Source organism: Melozone crissalis, unplaced genomic scaffold (genome assembly GCF_028551555.1).
Source record: "Melozone crissalis strain CALT ecotype California unplaced genomic scaffold, PUWL_Pcris_2 ptg000006l_1, whole genome shotgun sequence".
NCBI lineage: Eukaryota > Metazoa > Chordata > Aves > Passeriformes > Passerellidae > Melozone > Melozone crissalis.
In genome coordinates this window covers 55,789,867-55,811,296 of record NW_026535784.1, presented here as the reverse complement: position 1 = coordinate 55,811,296, position 21,430 = coordinate 55,789,867, and the positions used below count along the sequence as shown (strand labels likewise).

Sequence of the window (21,430 nt, the reverse complement as noted above, 5' to 3'; positions counted from 1 at the left end):
TGAACTGCGATGTGGACTTGCACCATTGTTGTGCCCTTTTTTAAGATTCATCTTTGCCAGGGACAGGTAATTCAGCCCCATCTCCTGGGTGGGCTGTGGACCATGCTGGGTTCCATTCCTGGTGCATCCACAGGGATGTGCTCCCAGCATCCAGCCATGCTCAGCTGGCTCCAACCCTGCAGAGAGTGGCTCTTACTTGGAGCTGAAAAGATGTCCAAGGCTTTTAGGTTTTCCTTCTGCTTCTATCCATGGCTCTGCCTCTGGCTGATCTCTTACTTGCTCCCCAGCTTCTCTTAGGTGCTCGTGCTCCTTCCCTTGGTCTCCCTTTCACAGCTACTTTTTAAAATCCTTCTTTCTGTGACATTTGCATCTGCAGAGGCAGTCAGAGCCCCAGTGAGGAGCTCCTGCCTCCAGGCTCTTTGCTCTGAATCCCATGGTTTGCCCCGCTCCACCTGCCCTCCACGGCAGGCTCTCTGATCCTCTCTGCTTTCGCATGAGTGCCTCTCTTTTGCCCTCTGCTTTTCAGTCTGGCAGCTTGCTCCTGCTCAGTGCCCTTGAGAGCACGGCCTATCTGCCACCAGCTCCAGCATCCAGCCATCCCAGAGCCACAGCAGAAAGGGGAAAAAAACTGCCTGGAAACATTTTAGCTGCTGAAATGTGAGTGGTTTCCAGCCAGCAGAGCAAATTGTGCCTGTGTGTGTGTGTTGTCCTTTGCACTCCCCCCTTCACTGCCATAGTGTTTTCCCAGTTTTAGTTGTATTTTCACTGAGGCTGCTCCTGACTGTATTGCTTCAGGCTGCAGGAACAGTTTTATAAATCGATGGGGGAAAAACCCCAAACCCTAAGTCTTTATCTTGTGCTTAATTTTTGAAAGCTGCCTGAGCATTCTGGCAGGTACAGAGGCAGATACCTGTCATGGGAATGGTGGGGATTTCCTGCATCACCGCTGGCAACGTCCTAAGCACCTGGAGGAGAACATTCACCCGCGGGGTGGCATCCCACGGTGAAAGAGAAGATCTCTATGGTCTGGGGAATGCACACAGCTCCTTTCTGCCACTCCATCCCGGTTAGCCCGAGCCTCCCAGGTGCAGAGGGCTTTGGCACAGCCCCGCCAGTCACTTCCCTGCTCGGGATGTCATTGTTTCACTGACGAGCCCGTCATGGCTCCACTGACGAGTCCATCCTCTCTCCCTGGCCCTCAGAGATGCTCCCCTCACACTGTCCCCGGGAGCCTGCAGTGATCTCACACACTCCTCTAATAAAGTCCTCTGGGCCTGCCACGTATTTTCCTCGATTTCCCCCTATTATCTCCCCCTGCTTGAGCCTTTCGGATATTTGATGTTGCCTTAGTTAATAATTTTCCCCCTCCTTTGTCTGCCAGGTACCTCGGCCTCGAAGGGATCCTTTTCGCGGGGATCTCCTGGGCAGTTGATCACCGCGGGGCCGGGGCGTTCATGAGCGGGCAGAGCGCCGTGGCCGCGCTGCTGCAGCAGTGCCAGCGGGCCCTGGACACCGAGCTGCTGCCCCGGGCTCCGGGAGAGGCGGAGCAGCGGGAATACCGGCGGTGCCAAGGTGAGCTCTCTCCAGGGGAGGCGGCAGCGCCCCGCCGGCGCTCAGCCCTGCCCTATTTTTCGTCTCCGTGAGTGTCAAGAGATGCCTGGATTTCGGGGCCGTGAATGGGATGCAGGCAGGGAAAGAAGTGCACTTTGTTGCAGTGAATTGCTGTCAGTTCTAATTTTAGGCTTCAGTAAACATGAGGCTGTAAGGAACAGTTTAGTTTGGGAAGAACAATGACCAAAAGTTTGCTGATGCACATAAATTTCAGTTATTAAAAAAAAAAAAAAAAGAGAGAGAGAGAGAGAGAGACAGAAAGGAAAAAAAAAAAGGATGCAACTTCTGAATAAGGGCACATATTTCCTCTCCTTTCATAGGAACTGGGGGAGGGCCCTCTGTGTTTGTCAGTTTCTCCTCATATATTAAAGAGCTCATTGCCCGAGTCTTTATCTTGTAAAATGTGTGTGACCTCTATAAGTGGTGTCCAAGGGGAAAAAAAAAAAAAAAAAAAAAAAAACCAAAACCAAAAAACCACCTAAAAGAAAAACCCTTTGCAATATGCCTCTTGAAAGGAAAATCCATGAGCAGCGTTTAGCGAGAGCTAAATAAATAATAAAAGGACTCCTCATTTGTTTCAATGCTGGCGTTACCTGCTTTTGAAAACCAGCAGCAATTTTGGTACGGCCGCGAAGGGAGGATTTATCATTTCTGCACTCCAGCGGCATTAAGGTTTCCCTTTGCGTGCCGCATCTGCGGCGCTGCCCGTTCCCCAGTTCGGTGTTAATAATGTTTCGTTTTCGCCGTGCTTGAGTGGCTCGGCCCGAACGTTAATGTGATCCTCAAAGCCCTTTGTTTGTCCCGGGGCGCGGAGCCGTTGAGAAGATGTTTTTCCGACCATCCTTGTTCTTGCTGGGAGGTCAGCTGCCTTTTCCTGAAGCACCTAAGTCTGTTTGCGCTGGAGGGTGGCGTGGAGGTTTCTGTTATGGATACTGGAAGATTTTTCTCTCCTCTTCTTTTGTTTCCAACAAAGGGCACTTTGTTTCCTCGTCGCAAATTCTTTTAAGTTTTATTGTGGCTCCACAGAATAGGCTCTTGAACCCCTAATCAGGTAGCGCTTTTTTTTCCCCCCCTCCTCCTCCTCCCTCCTTTTCTGCTATTAAATACCACAAAGTATGAGAAATAATCAGTTTAGTTCCAGATAAGGTGAATCAGTGCCCTTATAATCACTCGATTGGACACGGTCCTTCAGGTAAACTGCTTCAGGAAATGGGCCATCAGAGCCTCGAGTGCTGCTCGGGCTTTTCCAGGGCCGTGTTCCCATCAGCTGGAAGGAAAATACCCAGCAGCGGGGTGGTGACAGCGACATTAATAACTGCTGGGGCTCGGCGGCTCTCGGCTTCGGGGGACCCTCCCTGCGCTGGGGCCGAGGGGCTTTCCTGGCCCCCCTCTCCTCCTGGGGCTGCCTTTGTTCCCGTCCCCTCCGGCTTTCCCAGACCTGCGGCAGGAAGGACTGAAGGCCAAATTTGGAAAAATGGTGGGGAGAGGAGGAGCACATCTTGGTCTCACTTTAGAGGGCAGAACGGGTGTTGGGTGGGTCTGGATCTTTTCGTTATTTCTTCTTTAGGCTAGAAATCGTTGCAGTCCACTTCTGTGACCATTCAGCCTTGGTTAATGAATGAGTTTAAATTGCCAGCAGTGAGAACAGCTCTCTATTATGAGGGCAAACTCTTGTCCTTGGAGCTGGATCTTCCTTGGGAAAAGACTCACGCAGTTCAGTCCCTTCTACATGGGAGATAAGTCCTTCTGTCCAACAATTTGTTCCTTGTGATGAGGTGAATATCCCCGTGCTGAGATGGATATTTCTGCTCCTGCACTGATTTTCCAGTGTGAGGGTGGGAGCAGGGCCTCTTCTCCCCATCAGCCCTGGCACTTGGCCACCTTGCCTCAGCGTTCAGGGCTGAGCCCCTTAGGCACCACTTCAGGAGGATAAGGAAATGGGTTTTACTTTAAGCCAGGATGTGTAACAGGAAGATTTCCAAACCTCGCATTTCCTTGGGATGGCAACAAGTGAGAAAACATGGGCTGGAAAAAGCAGGAAGATTGTAAACTTGACTTTTTGGGGGTGGGCCATGAATGTCCAACTTGCTGTTTCTTCCCAGGAAAGCCATACCTGTGAATGTGCTGCAGCCCAAGCCTGTAATATCCTTTTGATGAAGTTCATTTTCTACAGTCCCTGCATAAAGGATTGATTAAAAAATCTGTAGCAATGCATTTATTGTGTTGCCTCGCTAAAGCAGCGATGCTCTCTGAGCAGGGTTTTTTTGGGGGATTAATGGCCAGAAGGGGCCGGATCTGCAGCTGATGATCACCATTAACCCCATCTGGTCAATAATCTTTGTTAATCCACTTTTATTGGCCAGAGAGGCTGCCCAGCCGAGTGGTAAGCACAGCACAGCACATCCATATCACCCCTGCTGCAAGGAAAATGAAATGGGAAAGGAAAATGGGCTGTGGCTGAAAGGAAGGGACAGATCCAAGCCCAAATCTCTGGCTCTGTGCTCCTAGCAGTTGCTTCCTTAGTTGGATCAGGTTGGAGATCCACCCAAAGCTGATGGAGTGGCTTAGGACCAGTATGGAGAGGGAGCAGGGAGGGACAAACTGCCCAAGAGCTTGTGCTTAATATTCATTATAACCCTTTAGATTTCTGTCTGGTTGCCATCTACGGTCCAGGTTTATCTCCCAGTTTGGAAGTGGCTTTCCAGGATGGCTCTGCAACTGTCACCTGAGCAAGGGGGACAGATCTCACCTGAACAACGGGGACAGATCTTCTGTGCCATTGACCCCATTGTTCTCTGCTCACACAGGGGAACAGGTTCCCTCCTGCCTCCTTCGGAGCAGCTCTTCACGCCCAGACAGCCACCAGCCGGCAGGACTTCCTGCTAAAAGCCTTTTTAATGGCTGGAGGCTCCCATTTCCCTGGAGGGCAGTGCAGCCAAGGGGAACCAAGCGCAGGCCAGCTCCCCTGCCCTCCCCACCAGGCTGAGAGCCCTTGGGAGCAACTGGGAGAAGCCTTTTGGAGGGGCTGCCGTGGCTGAACCTGCTGCAATAGCCTCACCTGCTCTTTGACCCTTTCAGCTCTGCTTCCTGAGGAGCTGAGGAGCCTGCTGGAGGAGGCAAAGGAAATGAAGTGGCCCTTTGTGCCGGAGAGATGGCAGTACAAACAAGAGCTGGGCCCAGAAGACAAAACAAACCTGCAAGATATGATCAGCGCCAGGCTGCCTGACTTGCTGGTATGAAGTTCAACACAGCTGTGGTGCTCGGGGGCTTTCACAGGGCACTTCTGGGTCTGTCTCCACTAAGGTGATGCTTCCCTCTTCCCTGAAGAGCTGTCATTATAATAACACTAAAATGTTCACGTAGTGTTTTTTTAAAAAACTCACTAATTTGACAAGAATGCTGCGCTTTGTTTAATTCTGCTCTGCAAGTTGGTTGTGAGGATCACCTGCTTTAGCAGGGCTTGCACAACTCCTCACCCGCTCTTCTTCCAATAAAATTGGAAAAATAAAATTCCAAGGAATTCTGACAATTCCCCATGTAAGTGCTGCTGTGGGCATCCAGGAGAGTCCGTAGGCACTTAGGAGTCATTAAGGGATTGCCTTGCAGAATCCCTTTGAGGACCAAAGCTGGCCAAAACCTAGGCAGGATAGGCAAGGAGAAATGTTATTTCTCCTGTGAGAAATTCCTCCTGTGTAAGGAGCGGCAGAATCCCAAGGGTCCTTGGGGGATCCCATCCCTTAAGGTGATGAGTTTGAGCTCAAAGATTAGAAAGTAGCAAGAAATTGCTTTTCTGATTTTCCTGGAGGCACGTCAGGCATGCGGCAAATAGAGGACACCTTTTTCCCATGGTAAGTGCAATGTCTGGGCTAACGGCCATCCCTTTGCTGGAACAGGAATAAAGGTGAGGTGGTGAATTTTGTAGGGGGTGTTTTTTGTTCCTGAAGCCAGCACCATCCCATTCCTGCCCGTTGTTAAACTCCAAGGTGGCCAGGAGGTCTCACCTGCCCCAGAGAGTCCTACCGCAGTGAGGCCAGCAGCTTTTCTTGGAACAGCTTTGATTCCTTGTGGAGCAGTGAGAAGCTCAGCAAAGGCACTGCGGGGCTGGGAAGTGGCAGCCCCAGCATCCTCAGGTCCTGGCGGGGCTCCTGGATTTCCCCCGGGAGGGAGGGCGGGGAGTGGCTGCTCGCTCTCGGGTATTTGTTTTCTCCCTCCCTTTGGTGTGTGTGGCCTCAGACAGAAATTTATGGCGGAGGTTGACCTCCTTTACAATCCCAGCTCAGCTCCCTGTAACTTGGGAGCGTTTGTGAGCTCCCTCCCGGGATAAACACCTGCAGCCAGCTCCCCGAGAGACCTGGCTAGATGGGAGATTAATGTGGCTCTAATAGTGGGGCAGTGTTTGCTGCATTATGCCCTCTCCCCAGGTAGATGGGTCTTTTCTGGGATGATACCAATTATTTATTGCTGAAACATCTGTTGATAACTGCAGCTGCCCTTGTTAAACAAAGCCTATCGTGGGGTCAGGGACTATAGGGACCTCAAATCCTCCTCCGTGCTAGTTTTGGGCTATTCACCCACACCCCCTGAAGTCCATTGGCTGCCGTTGTCTCCAGTGTTTCATCCTGTGGTGGAAAATACTTTGTAAACGTTGTGCTGCCTTTGCCCATGTGCTTTGAAGTATTATTTCATCTTCATCGGTAATTTATATTCCAGCGCCATTGTACCATGGGAAAAAGGGAAAACCTTTTTTGTTTTCCATTTAATTGTTGATAGACTGACATTTTGACCTGTATTATTAGTATTAGTCAGGAAAAGGGATTTTTTTTCCCCCTTCATCCATTTCTTCTCCCCCCTCTTTTTTATTTTAAATAAAATTTCAAGGCAGAGCAAAGGCTGCCTCAGTTCTTTGAATAAAAAGCTGGGGGGGAAATGAGGCTGAAGAGAAGTGATTACAGTGTGATGAGGAAAGATAAAAGTCTGAGCAACTTTTTTTTCTTCTTCTTTTTTTTTTTTTTTTTTTTTTTTTTTTTTATTTTTTGGCATGAGGGACAGAAGGATAATTTAATTCCCCAGGGGACACAAAAAAAAATTTAGCCTTTATCGATTTATTGTTCGGAAAAAGAAAAGAAAAAAAACCCTTTAAAATTTTTCCCTCTCTGTTTATTTTAATTTGCCATGCTTAGAATAAGTTCATAAACCGTGATTCATTACATTTAAGAAGTGCTTTGAGATGGGTGAATGGAAGGCGCTTCATTACCATAACACACTGGCGGCGCTGGAGCCGGCAGCGCTGCCCGCGCCGCTCTCCCGAGGACGGCTGGCTCTGGGAGCGGGCTCAAAAGCTCCATGAGACCGGCGCAGGGAGTAAGAGGATTAGGCTGCGGCTTCAAGGCTTTGCCTCGGCCTTCTCCAGCTTTTAAAACAAGTGGGACCCGCCTTGCCGGCTCCTCAGGAAGGCAGAGCCACCTTCTTCTCCTTCCTCTTTGCTGGGGGGTGCTCAGCGCCCCTCTGCATCCCAGAGAAGGTGCACTGAAGGTTTGAATTTTAGGCTTTTTTTTTTTTCCCTTTTTCCTGCCGGGATTCACCACCCAAAGGCCACAGCAGTTAGACAAGCTCAACATGCTGAGGTTTTCCACGTTTTCTTATCAGGTTCCAGCCAGCAAACCAAGCCCTTCCCTCAGCCCCCGTGGTGGGAATCTAAGGCCCAAAAGGTGATAGCCAGCATCTCCATCCAAAGCCAAAACTGGGAAACACTGGGATTTTATATTTTTAACAAGGCAAAGCAAAGTCAGAATTGTCACAGCGTCCTTACTGGCAGGGATCAAGAAGGAGGGATTATTTTTCCTCCCTGAATACCAGGTGTGCTGTGGGGTTCGAAATGGGGCTGCAGATCCCTAAGGGAGGCTGCCAGGGCTCCCCTTCCTGCAGATCTTTGCTTTCCCAAGAGATGGAATTAGCCTAATGCTCGGTGAGCAGCCAATAGAGGGCAACATGTCCATGTCCACAGAAGCTTTGATCCCAAAACCTGCTGTGCCTTCAGCTGAAGGATGATTCTCTGCACACACAGTGGGATGATTCATGCTACATTAATATTTTAAGGGATTTTTTCTTCCTTTTTGGTTCTTTTTGCCCGTTTGCAAACCCATAGTGGTGATGTGGGCTTTGCTTCATTCTTATCACACCTATCAGTAATTCCTGCCTCCAGTCATGGAGCAGGATCTGCTGGGATGGGCACGATGGGAATGCAAAAGGAAAAGCCTTCAGGAGTGGGGCTGCTCTGGTCCTTCTGCAGGGAGCTGTGCAGGCTGGCTCCATGCTCCCTGCTGTGTGGGTGGGGGAGCTCGGATCCTGGCCCTGCTGGCACTAGGATCTCCTGGGATTCAATGGGAATATTGAGAAGAGTGGAAAATAAGGCCCTGCAGCCCTTGGCTAATTAGGTGCTGATGGATTGCCATTAGGGAGCCCATTCCAAGGGACTGTGCCCTAACTGTGGGTGTGTGTGTGGCACTGAGGAGCTGAGAGCCTTTGGAAAAATAACTAAAGCTGGGGGCTGAGGATTTCGTTTTCTCCTCCTCCTAACAGTGGGTGTGGTAACAGGAGAATTAAAGCCCTAAATCGTAGCCCTGGGATCTCGGTGGTTGAGGCTGACCTTTTGCTACCTGCCTCCTTTAGAGCTCTTCTTGGGTGATCCCAGTGAAACGGAGAGTGATGTGAGGGATGAATTCCAGCCGGGAATCGGGAATCGTGGCACCCCAGCCTCCCAGGGGCTTTGTAAGGGAGAAGTGTCAGAGATGAGGTGCAGGCAGGAGAGCTTCAGCTCCCGGGAGTGACTGCCATGGTGCTGCAGAGCACTCTGCCTTCTGTTTCCTGTGTGGCAAAACTACAGCAGAATTTGTGTAGACCATAATTTTTTTTAAAAAAAGGGAAGCTGGATCCTGAGTTTGTGTAGGGATATCACTTCACTTTGCTCATGGGTAGGATTTACTCCTGCCAGAGGCAGCTTTTTGGAATATTTACAACTTTAAATGTGTTTCCACAAGTGGATCGATGTTTTGAGGGAAGAGGAATGCTTTTGATGCAGGGAAGTTTCTCATATTTTAAGATGTTGATAATGGTCTTGCAGTTGCTCCCTCAGAGGGGTTCTGTCTCTTGTGTTGCTGTATTTAAGTATTAAAATATCTCCTTTTAATGTGCCACAATAGTTTATAAGTGGTCCAGAACAAACCAGGGCCACAAAACGATTGTGGCACCTCTGTATCTTTGGTACTAATCAAGAGCAGGAACCCTGCATGTCACCGTGGTCCCCCAAATCCCTGCTGCTCTGTTGGATCTGAGGCCCAAAGGAACACCCCTTCAAGCAGTTCCCTGGGCACTTTAAGAGTTCTCCTTCTGTCCTCATCACAAGATGCTGCTGTTCTTTTTCCCTGAGGGAATCAGGAGTTATTCCCAGTCTTGAAGCGAGGTAAAGTTGGTTGTAAAAGCTGCCCCAGTCTGTGGTGTTTTGAACTGCCCCTAATGGACCTAATGCTGCTGCCTTCGAATTCCCAACTCCCCTCTGCCTGCAGGATGAATAATATTGAGATAATTACCAGGTTCAGGGCAGGGCAGAATTCTGCTCTACTCTGAGCCAAGAGGGAAGTGTCCAGGAGCTGCCTGGACTCTTCAGTCTGCAGCAATCCAGTGTGTGGCTGTCCCGTGTGTCAGCCTGCACCTCCAGCCACGCTTTCTCCTGCCATCCTCGGCCTGGTGGGAGGCTTAATTCCCTGCTGCTTGTGGAGAGGGCCCTGATTGCCAGCTGAAAGGCAGGGATTGATAGAGCAGTCCCACTCGGTGACAGCAGCTTTGGTCTCTGGCAAGGACGGGGTAAGAGGGGGAACGGCTCCAGCCCCATCCATCGGCGCTGTGACTCTGTGTTTAATCTGACAGGGGAAAGAAAACCGGGCAATTTGTTAGGGTTCAGTGGAGTGCTAACTAGGAGCAGCTCCTGGGAGAGGACTGAAGCACCTGGAAGTACGTGTGTGCCTCTCACTCTCCTGCCTTGTGCACGGAATTAGAAATTCTTTGCTGGCCGCTCTCAGTTTTGTGGCTTTTAAAAAAGGTTTTAAAGCTTGGCTGCCGTCACAAGTGGAACTAGGACTGAACTGGTCTGAGACGAGTGGGTATCAGCAAACACAGGAGTCCAGAGCACCCACAAAAATGTGAGGATGCTGAAAATTCGATCTTTCTTTCCCCTGCTTTTAATCACGCTGTTTGTAGAGGCGTTTTTCCAAAGGGGATCCTCCTGAGCCCGCAGGCTATGGAGGAGGGCTTGCCTCTGGGATCTTGGCTTTATAAAGAGGGCCGAGAGAGTGGATTAAATCAATATTTCATTTATTTGGGCTTGTAATTCCTCTTACATCAGCTGCCACATAAAGATTTCCCCCTATTTCCTTCCCCTCCTCCTCATCCTCATTTACTATGCACCAATAATTTCCCTTTGACGCTTTCCTGCCCGTCCTAGTGCCAGATGGCCCCGGTTCTGAGCTTCTCCCCTCTCTTGGGAGCGGCCCCCATTGTCAATGCGGAGGAGGCGTCGTGGCTTTGAACCCAAAGCCGGGACCCAAACTTCAGGAGGAGCCGTGCGAGCCGCACACCCTCCCGCTCAGCGCCATCAAGGAGAAAGCCCCTCGCTAAAGGCTGCTTTGCATTTCCCCCAATGGTCCCTGTATAGAAATCTGGAGCAAATTTAATTCCCCCGCCACCTGATTCCACTTCCCAGCCGCGGCCAGCTTCCCTTTGTGCCATAAACTCAATTAGGCAGATCCATTTCACGTCGCGGGCACAGATGTGAAAACAAAGTGCGAGCGTACCTCGCTCTTTCCCCCCTCCCTCTCTCTTTATCTAAAGCGACAGAGAAAGTGAGTAAATCTGCCCGCTTCTGCTTGGGATGGAGCAGGCTGAGGCATCCCGGGAGCCAGAGGCGTTTCCCAGGCTCTGGGAGCTGCTGTCCCGGCCGGAGGTGCGCTGGAGGTGCTGAGGAATTCCGCAGCCACACGAGCTGGCAGGCAATGAAAGGAGCGGGGCTTCGCTCCTCGCTGTCCCGCTCGGCGCGGGGAGGGGACATCGCTGACACGGAGCCGTGGCGCTGTGTGCCACACAGCATGCCTCCCAAAAAAAAAATAGGGAAAAAAATAGCCTCGTTTCTCCCCCTGGCTTGACTTTTCTACATTTTGCGTCCATTTGGGTTTGGAGAGGGACACAAGAGGTTTCGGCATTGAGCGGGGAGTTAAATTATGCAGCTGCAAGACTGCCAAGCCCTTCAGAATAGGATGCTTCGTTTAGATTTTCCACAATGCTATTGAAGTGCTTATTTTCCTCCTGAAGAGACACAAACAGATGCAAACTTCTGTAAACACTTTAGAAATGAATTCAGTGAGTTTGGCCTCTCAGCAGTGCTCAATAGCTGACAGAAAAATGTCTAATTAGTGCAAGTGGAAATAATAGGGCCACTTGGATTCCTTCCATCCTCCTCCAAGTCTACTTTTCCTAGGAACTCAAAGGCCCTTTTGTTTGGTAGGTCACCCTCTCTCAGGCTTTTGTGCTCCGATCTATTAAAGGAAGAAGGGGAGGAAAAAAAATAGATTAGGCGATGCTCTGTGCTTAAATATATGGCCCGTTGATGAGCATTTGGAATGGCTGGTTCGAAGTGTCAGTTTACAGGTGCTTGGAGAGGGGGATTCCTCCATTGTTGGCTGAAGCTGTGCCTGCCGGAGCTTCAGGAATCCTTTTCAAGTGCCATCCTCTTAGAAAATCCAACTCGGGCTGAGGGAAGGGGGGGGGGGGGGGGGGGGGGAAGAGAAAAAGGAAAAAAAGTAAATTTGTACAAATCTGCCTTGCTGAAGTGCCATGCCCATAGCAGGCCGTGCCCAGTATGGGAAGGGACAGTCTTTTGGCAAAAAAGTCCCCAATTCTGCACCTGTGATGAGGCTGTGCGTGTCCCGTGGCTGTCTTTGCTGGCCTCCTGTCCTGCTAACGGCAAGGATCTCAGGAATTCTGACAATTCCCCGTGTAAGTGCTGCTGTGGGCATCCAGGAGAGTCCGTAGGCACTTAGGAGTCATTAAGGATGGCCTGCAGGGGAAAAGCTTTGGATTCCCGGCCTGTTTGCCTGTTTGTGGTGTACAGAGGAGTGGGTGGCCTGAGCTCCAAGTGGGACAATGCATAGTGACCATTTCCAGCCTTCCCAGTCTTACCTCCCCCCTTTGCTGCTGGGCATGACTTAAATCCATCAGTAGACCACCAAATTCTGCAGTTCCAAATATCAGGCAATCAAAAAAGATAATAAATCCACAATTACATCTACAACTCAAACAGAATAAACAGCTGGCACCTCCCTATCCTAAACATGAAAATGGGGTGAGGAACAGGGTTGGTGAAGCTGAACATTTTCCAGAGCTCCTGAGGCTGCCTGTGAATTTTTTTTTAATTTTTTTTTTCCCCAGACTTTTCTGAAGGCCTCCATCGTGGTCCGGGACAGCAGCACGGCCACGGCCGTGGTGTTCCTGCTGGACCGCTTCCTGTACTGGCTGGACGCCTCCAGCCGGCTGCTGCGGCTGGCCAAGGGGCTGCACCGCCTGCATCCCGGCGCTCCCATCAGCCCGCAGCTGCTCATCCGCCAGGCTCGCCTCGCCGTCAACGCAGGTACCGCTCTCCTCAGCCCTGCCGGCCCCACCTGGCTCGGGAGGCGACACTCGGTCCCCTCCGTGCCGTGACACGCTGGCGGTGCCGCCTCTGCGAGCACGCTTCCCGCTGCCGGCCCCCTGGAGCCCGGGCCGGCTCCTCTCGGTAGCACAAAGGGGCCGGCGTGGAGGGCTTCGGAGCCAGAAGAGGGAGAGAAAGTTGTGAAAGGGTGTGGGAAATACTAATTGGGGCTTTTGTCCCTTAACAAATCTTCCCTGCTGGTTTCAAACGGGGATATCTGAATTGCTGTACTCCCGAGCAAGGGCCTTGAGAAAAGGAAATTAGAATCCTGGCATTTTCTCTACACTGTCCCAGCTGCTTTTTGTTTTTCAGTGGGGCCACTTGACTATGCCAACAATGCAGGTTACAATTCCTCCAGGATAAAAAAGTAAAATTCCATCATTCCTGTAACATGGACAGCACCTGAAGGATTTTTAATGCATCTTCCTGTGGCTCTGCTTTCCATGGAGAGACTTAAATGGGTTTCCAAAGCCCACGTTTCCTTGGGACAGAATCCAGCAGCATTGCTGCTGAAGGAAGCAGGCTAGACTACTTTCTTCTGAGGAGTGGGAATAAGAGCTGGGAATCCCAACAATCTTCCAGGAATGTATGATGTGTAAAATAAAAAAAGATACATTCACAATTTCATGTTACTGTACAACCACATGTAACATTCATGTATATGTGGGGCACCTGCACTTTTGGCTATGGACAGCAGCAGTTCTATGTGCAGGTGATACGTGATGAGTAGTTTTATTCACCTCATGCCACAATACATGTTTATGTTCATTTTCTATCTTTTGTTTTTTCTTTGATTTTCAATCAGGGAAACTTTTAAAAGCTGAATATATCCTGAGCAGCCTGATTAATGACAACGGAGCAACGGGTATGTGTAAATTTATTTTCCAATTTCATACTTGCAATTTTGGTGTGATTCTTGATCCCAATTTTAACAGTTACACCAGCCAAAACCAACCCCAGTAATGACTCCTTACATCACACTTCACTTTCCTTCACCATTCCCTTCTAAAATGTGGTAACATTACTTTATTTTTGAAATTTCTTTCAGTCATCCTTACATACCTTCAATTGGGTTGGAAAATATCCTGAATGGAGAAGTTTAACCTGTGGAGAAATTTCAAGGAACTGAGTGATGTAGGAAACTCAGTCAACTCTATCCCCTCAAAAATCCAGATTGTTGGAGTAGTGCTCAGCCTGATCTTACAGACTAAACTCCCACTGATCTCACAGACTAAATAAATACTTTATTCTTTATGTTTTATCAGTGTTTCTTTAGTGGGTATGTTCAGGTTGCTGTACGACTCTGAAAATTGAGGCAGTTCAGGGTTCTGTTGGTCTGTTTTCCCTGGGAAGCTGAGATTCTCCTATGGAAAGGGCCTCCATGCAAGGAGGAGAATCCTGGCAGTTTGCTGGGATTCAGGTAACCCTTGGAGGCTGAGAGTGACAGGAATATTTTTCATTCTATGCCGAGTTTTCCCACCCCTCCTGCAGGAACGTGGCGATACGCCGAGGAGAGTGATCGGGTTCTTGTTCAGGCAGTCTGCCTGCAAATCAGGGGACAGATCCTGCAAAAGCTTGGTAAGGCTGTCTTCTGGAAGCTTCCACTCAAGGTTTCCCGATTTTTTTTTCCCCTTTAAAATGTTACACTGGGCACCTGTCAGAATTTTGGCTGGTGGTGAATGCCCTGTACCCATAAAACAGGCACAGAGGATGAGTTGCACACCCATCTCTTTGCAGCAAGGGCCTGGAACAATGTGCCAAGCAAACATTTTGCAGGAGCTAACATTTTATTACTAATCTCACCTGAAGCCAAGAAACAATCTGAAATGTTCCCTTTTTCCCTGTGCCACTCCATGTTTTTCCCAAATTCACTATTCCCAAAGGCAGGTGGTACTTTTACCACAGGGACATCCCAACAATGTCCTCTCTCAAGACAGGAAAATCTCTGGTTTTCAGCAGGATGGGCTTCTGTATTCAGGGTTTGGCACTTGAGGCAACAGCCTTCATTTTGTGCTTTTGGTTTGAGATCCCAAATCTTCCATGATTGTGGAGCTGAAGCCTTTTGTGAGGACAAAATGGGTGTTCATGCACAGCCAAAAGCTGAAGGAAACTCATAAATGATCAGAGTCACTGAAGCAGAACATGCTTTTATGTTTTGCTTGGTTTTATGGTTTTATCATGGTTTTATCCTGTCCTGAGGACCCAAGGTGTGAAATAAACTGTGGAAATGCATCCCTGGCATCCCCTGCTCAGTGCCTGTTTTCTGCTTTATTTCAGGGATGTGGTATGAGGCAGCAGAGCTGGTCTGGGCTTCCATCGTTGGATACTTCCAACTTCCTCAGCCAGATAAAAAGGTAGCATCTCCTTTCCACTCTGCATCTCCCTGCCAGCCCAGGAAGCACTGCAGCTTAGCTTTTGTTTCCCTCTCTGACACACCTGAGGCAGGGTTAACAGGCAGCACAAAGTCTGTATTCCGCGTTGTTTCCGCGTGCATGCACCGCCTCACCCACGCTTCCTCTCCTGCAGGGGGATGAAAGCAATACTCCTCATTAAGCAGAGCCATCTGAAGTGAAACCATCCCTGAGGATGCCTCTGGTGCCTCCAACAAGGACAGCTTAATTCCAGGGAGCAGCCACAGATTTTAGCTATTTCTTAGGATTTGAGGGAATTTTTTTCCCCCGAGCACGTTTGTGGTGGGTGATGGATTCCCCTGGCCCTGCAGGACCTGAGCACCTCACAGAACCCCCTGCCTGTCCTTGGCACGTTTGTGAGGCGAGCAGCACTCATCCTCCCACTGGAGATGGAGCAGCAGTCACACCATGTGTCCGTAGCTAAACAGGAATGTGAGCCTGAGCCTGGTGAGTCCCGGGGTGATGCTCACAGAGGATTTGTAATTGGACCCCAGCACAAGATATCCCAAAATCCCAGACCTTGTCACCTCTTGTCTGCTGTGTCTTAAAGCTTGACCTCAAGCTCAGAACATTTCTGTGTTCTCCATTTCAGCGGCAGCAGGGGGTTCTGCAGTGAATTTTGTGAAAGCATACTTGGGTTTCTTAATTGCTTGGCCAGGCAGGCCCTTAGGTGGCATCCGGTCTTCCAGATTACTGCACTTCCTGCAAGTGAAATTAATAAAACCATACCAAGATAGCATCTCTGGATTTCTTAGCCGTGCTTCTCTTTGGATCTTGTTTGTGTGTTTGTTTGCTTGTTTTTCTGGCATGTTCTACACAGCAGAGCAGTAAAATTCAAAATACAGGGGGGGAAAACCCCAGTATGAAAATTTTTAATTTCTCTTTCAGGGAATTGCCACATCCTTGGGTATTATGGCAGACATCTTTGCTTCCATGGATGAGCAGGATTATGCACGCTTCAAAACCAATGCTGACATTGACCTGGTGAGACTTGGTTTGGGCTTTGTGTGTGTGTGTGCTTCAGGTGGTCTCAAATTCACCCACACATTTCCTCTCCCATGCTGAGAGGGCTGCAGAAACTTCCATTGCTCCCAGTGAAAGAGCTCAGTAGCACCTAGATGGGAGAATGCCTGGCTTCAGGAAAAAGAACATATAAAGAATTTGTTATAGAGTGTATATATTTAGAATATTTATGAAGTCAAAATTGCTGTATCCATGGTGAACCTTAGCAAAAAGTGTCCTGCAGAAACAAACCAGCCTCTTGTTTAGGATATGATTGACCCTGCCTACCAGGCACCATATATTTGGAGATAAAGTCCTTGAGCTGAGGTTTTTACCTCATTTTTGGGGTTTTTTTCTTTCATCAGAGCCTCCTGCAGGAGTTCAACCACCGCTTGTTATCGGCGGCCGAGGCCTGCAAGCTGGCAGCTGCCTACAGCCAGTACACCCCCCTGTTTGTCCTCACGGCCGTGGTGAGTGTTACTCCTCCCTCTGGAAGGGGGATTTGTGCAGGGGAAGAGCCCAGGCTGCTCAGTTTGGCTCTGACATGGCTTTCAAGCAGTGCATCACACAGAGTGTCTGTGTTGAGGGTTGGGCTGGTTATATGGGGTATACATTGAGGGAAACTATCCCCAGAGTGAGGATAGGCTTTAAAGCCCTGGGAGTGCTGCCTCTCCTAGAACTACAGCTGTATTTTAAAGGAAAAAAAAGAGAGAAAGTTTATTTCCTCCAGGAAACACAGCAGCAGGGGGTTAGATCTGAGCTTTGCTTCAAATTGTGTCAGGGAAAGAAACGTGTTTTTAATTCCCTCATTCCTCTTTGATCCCTTCCCAGAACATCCGTGGGATGTGTCTGCTGTCCTACAGCCACTCCAAGGACTGTCCCCCGGAAAAGAGAGAGTTCTACTTGTCTGCAGCCAAAGAATCCTTCGAGGTGGGGCTGCTCACCAAGGAGGAGCAGAGTGCCATCACCAGCAGGCAGGAGCTGCACAGTTTCATCAAAGCCTCCTTCTGCCTGGCCACTGTGCACCGCTGGCTCCACGGGGACAGCCAGGAGCTCCATGGGGTCACCCAGCTGTGCAGGGAAGCCCTGGGCAAGCTGCACTCCTACAGCACCTCCTTCCCAGAGGAGGAAGAGAAGGGGATGCTTGCCAGAGAGATCATGTCTCTGGTTGCAGCTGTGAAGAGGCGCCTGCGGGTGGGAGGCTTCCCCAATTCCGACGCCAGGTCTTACGTCCCAGACAGTTATAAAGGCTCGGTACAAAAACCTGTCCTGCAAGGGGAAGCCAGCTTTGAGAAAATCCTTGCCAAGCATTCCCAGCACCACCTGTCAGTGTGCCAAGTGTTTGAAAAAACTTGCAGGATTCATAAAACCACGCAGGGAGAGATCCAGGTGGGAGCTTGTATCACAACCCTGAGAACAGAGACCAAAACCATGGACACCCTGTGTACTGCTGAAGACACAGCTCAGCAGAGGAGTGGTGCTGTGAAAATCCTGGGCTCACCAACAGCAGGAAACAGCTCAGAGGGACTCAGTGGCAAAAGAAATCAAGACATTGGCTCTGGTGTGATGAAAATTTCTTTTGAAGAAGAGATGGAGCCGTTAGAAATGACAATAAACAGTGAAAAAGATGTTTTCAGCAGAGGGCAAGACAGGAGCCAAAGCACTACTTCTGAGAACTCTTGGTGCAAGCTGTCCAAATGCAGTTACTCTTCCAGCTGGGAGGAGCTGAGTTGTAATAGCAGCAGAGAGTCTCTCAGGGACGGGCAGCAAGGGCAGAAGGGCTCAGTGGAGGAGCAGTGCTGCACCACAGAGCCCAATGGAAGCGGCCAGGACATGCCCCTGTGCTCCTTACCTCCCAGAGCCTGGCATCCTGCTCCTCGGGAGCCCCTCCGTGGCTCTGGGGGGTCTCCTCAGCATTCCTCAGAGGGGTGTGCCCCTCGATCAGGGAGGATGGTGGAGAAGGAGCCTCTCTGCGGAGAAGAGCTGCAGGAGGGAAGGCACCGTGGAAGGAGCTCCTCAAAAGAGAAATCAAAGGGCTCAAACAATGAGTTTCCTTCCCTCTCCATCTCCTACTCTGTTCCTACAAGGCAGGAGAAGTCCTTTTCCTGTGCCGAGCTGAGCTGCAGGACCAAGGACAGCAGCAGGGAGGGAAGCATCGGTCGCTTTGAGTGTCTCCACTCGGGAGAACCTGCAGACAGCACCGAGGGTCCCTCGTTTGAGGCACAGCCCCCCCAGGACAGGAGCCCTTCTGCACCATCAACAAACATCGGGCTGAAAACAGGCAGTGACTCCTCTGTGCCTGGCTGGGTGAGCACATCTGCCAGGCTGGGGAACAGATCTCTGCAGGTGCCTCAGGTTGACACCCAGGCAGAAACAATGGATGACCCTGAATTTGAGCTCATCAGCCTGGGAGACTTGCTAAAGGATTATCCTGCAGCACTGGCTCCAAAGCACGGAGCAACTCCCAGTCTGCCAACAGCTTTGCCCTCCCTGGGAAAGATACCCACAACCAAACACTTTGACTGTGCCACTACAGAGGAGGATGAAGAGAAGTCTCAGGATGTGCTGGGCAGCAGGGGACAGTCCAGTTCCTCTCTGAGTTCAGGGATCACATCAGCACTAATGGCCACGAGCCGCCCTGCAGGTTCAGTCCCAAGGGGAAGTGGCATTGCCTTCATGCCTGGCAGAGTGAAGGAAGAGCTCCTGGATGCTCGCTTTCTGAGGGATGATGATTACAGGCAGCTCCTGGCAGGGGTGGAGCATCACTGGCTTGTCCAGAGACTGATGCCTACTGGGATCTTTAAGAGCAAAGAGCTTCACAAAGCATACTGTGAGTTCCCACACAGCAACCTGTGCCTCCACAGAGAGCAAGCTTGACTCATTATTTTAGTCAGGATTTAATTTTTTATTGCATTTTACCCCATTACTTGAGTTTAGATTCCACATGCCATACCTGAAATCTGACTAAGATAATGATCATTAAGTTTATCATAAATAACAGCCAGTCCTCAGCACAGGCTCAGAGCAGTCCTGTGGATTTCTCCCTTTTATCTGTGGTGTTCTCCTTTTTGTAGCTGCCCTTCTTCTGAAATACTCCAAGAAATCAGGGCTGTGGACAGGCCAGGAGACAGCTGTGTTCATTGGGGACTACCTGAACGTGGCCAAGGAGGGCAAGCAGAGAAATGCCTTTTGGATACACTTCCTGCACCAAGAAGAAAGCCTGGGAAGGTATGGATCTCTGAAACAAAATGTTCATCAATGCTGCTTGTTTGTAAATATGGATGAAAACTGTCTGGTAAGATTTGCTGTAGCAGGAATATTTGATGGCTTTGTCCAAATGTGTTGGACATTTTGGCAGTCTTTCCCACCACTCCATGTAACTCAAGCTTTTAATTTCCAGGAAGGAAAGGCTGCTTTACTGTTGTCTTCTAAGAGCTAATGGCAGAGTTCAGATCATTGCTAGGAGTAGCTTATTCATTATTATGGATGGAGAGCAATATTTTAATATCTCTGAGTCAAACTCCCATCCCAGGATTTGATGGATAATTTTTCACATCTGTGAGATAGAAAAGAATTCCACCCAGTTTTAATGGCAGCCATTTTAAAAGCACCACCCAGAGGTGGATTTGCTTCTGACACATTCTGCTTTGCAGTGATGTTTCTGTATCACAGCACCCAGAACAAACACTTCTCCAGATCCTTCTCCTTTTGTCCAGGTATGTTGGGAAGGAATACAAAGAGGAAAAAGGACTCCTCCATCATTTCAGTGACGTGGAGCGACAGATGACAGCCCAGTACTACGTGACAGAGTTCAACAAGAGGCTGTATGAGCAGAAGGTCCCTACCCAAATCTTTTACATCCCCTCTGCAGTCCTCCTGGTAAGAACTGTCTGCTGAGCAATCCCAAGGACCTGATGAGGAAAGGTGTCTTGGGTCAATTACAGCAACAGTGGGGCTGTCTCCTTTCAGATTCTGGAAGACAGAATTATAAAAGGATGTGTGAGTGTGGAGCCCTACATCCTGGGGGAGTTTGTGAAGCTCTCCAACAACACCAAGGTGGTGAAGAATGAGTACAAGGCCACGGAGTATGGTCTGGCTTACGGCCACTTCTGCTACGAGTTCTCCAAGGGAACTGACGTGGTCGTTGACCTTCAAGGTGTGTGTGACAGTGATGTTTATGCCTCTCACACTCAGCTGCTGGCCCACAGGTGTCTTTGGGGTATTTATTTGGTTAAAATTCATTGTGTGTCTCATAGGGTTCTGCTGTTGCTGCCATAGGTGGAAACTGGGAGTCACTGAGGTGACATGAAGAGAGGAAGGGCCATGCCAGGCAAAGAGTCCTGAGTGTGCTAAAACAAAGGCTGTGGTGTTTGTCAAGATAAACAAGATATCAAGATGTACCATTTCTTCCACAGGTTGGGTGACAGGTAACGGGAAAGGCCTCATCTACCTCACAGACCCCCAAATTCACTCCCTCAATAGCAAAGACTCACGCTCCAACTTTGGGAAGAAAGGAATTTACTACTTTTTTAATGATCAACACGTGGAGTGCAACGAGATCTGTAGCTGCCTGTCCTTGACAAGGCCCTCTGTGGAGCTGCTGGCCTAGACTGGTACAGGTCAGTCCACAGAACAACCCATGAGCTGGACACTGTTTTATCCTAGACATCTTTGGGAGCAACTCATCCAACAAGACAGTGAAAAGCTGCCTTCATTTCCTATTCTCCTCTTCCCCTCCAAAGCCCCCATGTCCCACTGCCCCCAGGCACTGGCATCCTTTCTTTTGGGAGATTTCCTTGATGAGAAAGGGGGCACAGCATCAAAGTTCCACAAAAAGATGGGTCCCCAACAGACTTTGCTTTTACAAAACCATCCCCTTTTGTTTCTGCAGCCAGCAGAGGTTTTTAGGCTTTTGTCCCAGGGTTTTAGCAATGCTATTGTTTTCTAGGTGATGTTTGTGCTGAGTTGTTTGGAAAGATGCCCTATCCCTGGGCCAACTGATTAGAACTAGGTGTAAAGAGGGAGAAGGAAGAGGGGGAAAAAATATTAAATCTCTTTATTATGGTGCATAAACCTTCGGTCTTGGGGAGCTGCGCAGCTGCGCGGGGAGAAAAATGCATTCAAAAATATAATGCCAGTGTGAATAATCCTTTCCCGAGCTTTGCTCACAGACTGCTCCAGCTTTGTCAGGTGAACTTGAACCGGGCCGTCAGATTTGCGGCCGTTCCCATTGCGTACTGTCTGTCACCCCGGGGCATTCACCATCTTGCCTGTTGTTAAGAGCCGGCAAACAATCCATCATTGAGCTGGGCAGTCGCCGGCTGACACGGCGGTGAAATCGGCATGTGACGGGACACTCGGCCCCAGTGTCTCGCAGATTAAAGTGATACATGGAAGCTCACGTGTTACTGGGAAGATTAAGCCCGTTATCTTGTTGTGCAGCCAATAAAGGCCGGCCTTGTTCTCGGTCGGCAGTGGCGAAATGCTGGCCTGAGCTGAGTGACGAGCCTGCACAGCTCCGTGCTCCGGCCAGCGAGCGCAGCCGGGCTCCGGGGGGCGAGCAAAGCTAGTTAGCAAGATCCCGGGAACTCACGGGCGGCCGAGGTGCTGTGTTAAAGCCTCTCTGCAGAAGCTTTCCCTGCTCTGTAGGGACAATTAAAACCAAAACAAA

The 21,430-nt window shown here is 49.7% G+C and overlaps 1 protein-coding gene across 1 annotated transcript; it reads left to right on the top strand.

Annotated features, from left to right (window-relative positions):
- The first annotated feature begins 1,454 nt into the window (after positions 1-1,454).
- On the top strand, positions 1,455-20,368 carry ALPK1 (alpha kinase 1). Its single transcript, XM_054295808.1, has 13 exons — positions 1,455-1,572; positions 4,690-4,844; positions 12,088-12,286; positions 13,152-13,211; positions 13,838-13,924; positions 14,624-14,700; positions 15,646-15,741; positions 16,125-16,229; positions 16,591-18,589; positions 18,834-18,987; positions 19,476-19,638; positions 19,729-19,915; positions 20,175-20,368. Exons 1-13 carry the CDS (start codon positions 1,455-1,457, stop codon positions 20,366-20,368), a joined length of 3,594 nt encoding a protein of 1,197 aa, XP_054151783.1.
- The last annotated feature ends 1,062 nt before the right edge of the window (positions 20,369-21,430 follow it).

Bases quoted from the DNA above. Each gene is read 5' to 3' on its own strand.
- ALPK1 (XM_054295808.1), top strand. From the start codon at position 1,455: ATGAGCGGGCAGAGCGCCGTGGCCGCGCTGCTGCAGCAGTGCCAGCGG. The intron at 12,287-13,151 runs GTACCGCTCTCC...ATTTTCAATCAG, and splicing joins TCGCCTCGCCGTCAACGCAG to GGAAACTTTTAAAAGCTGAA. The intron at 16,230-16,590 runs GTGAGTGTTACT...ATCCCTTCCCAG, and splicing joins TGTTTGTCCTCACGGCCGTG to AACATCCGTGGGATGTGTCT.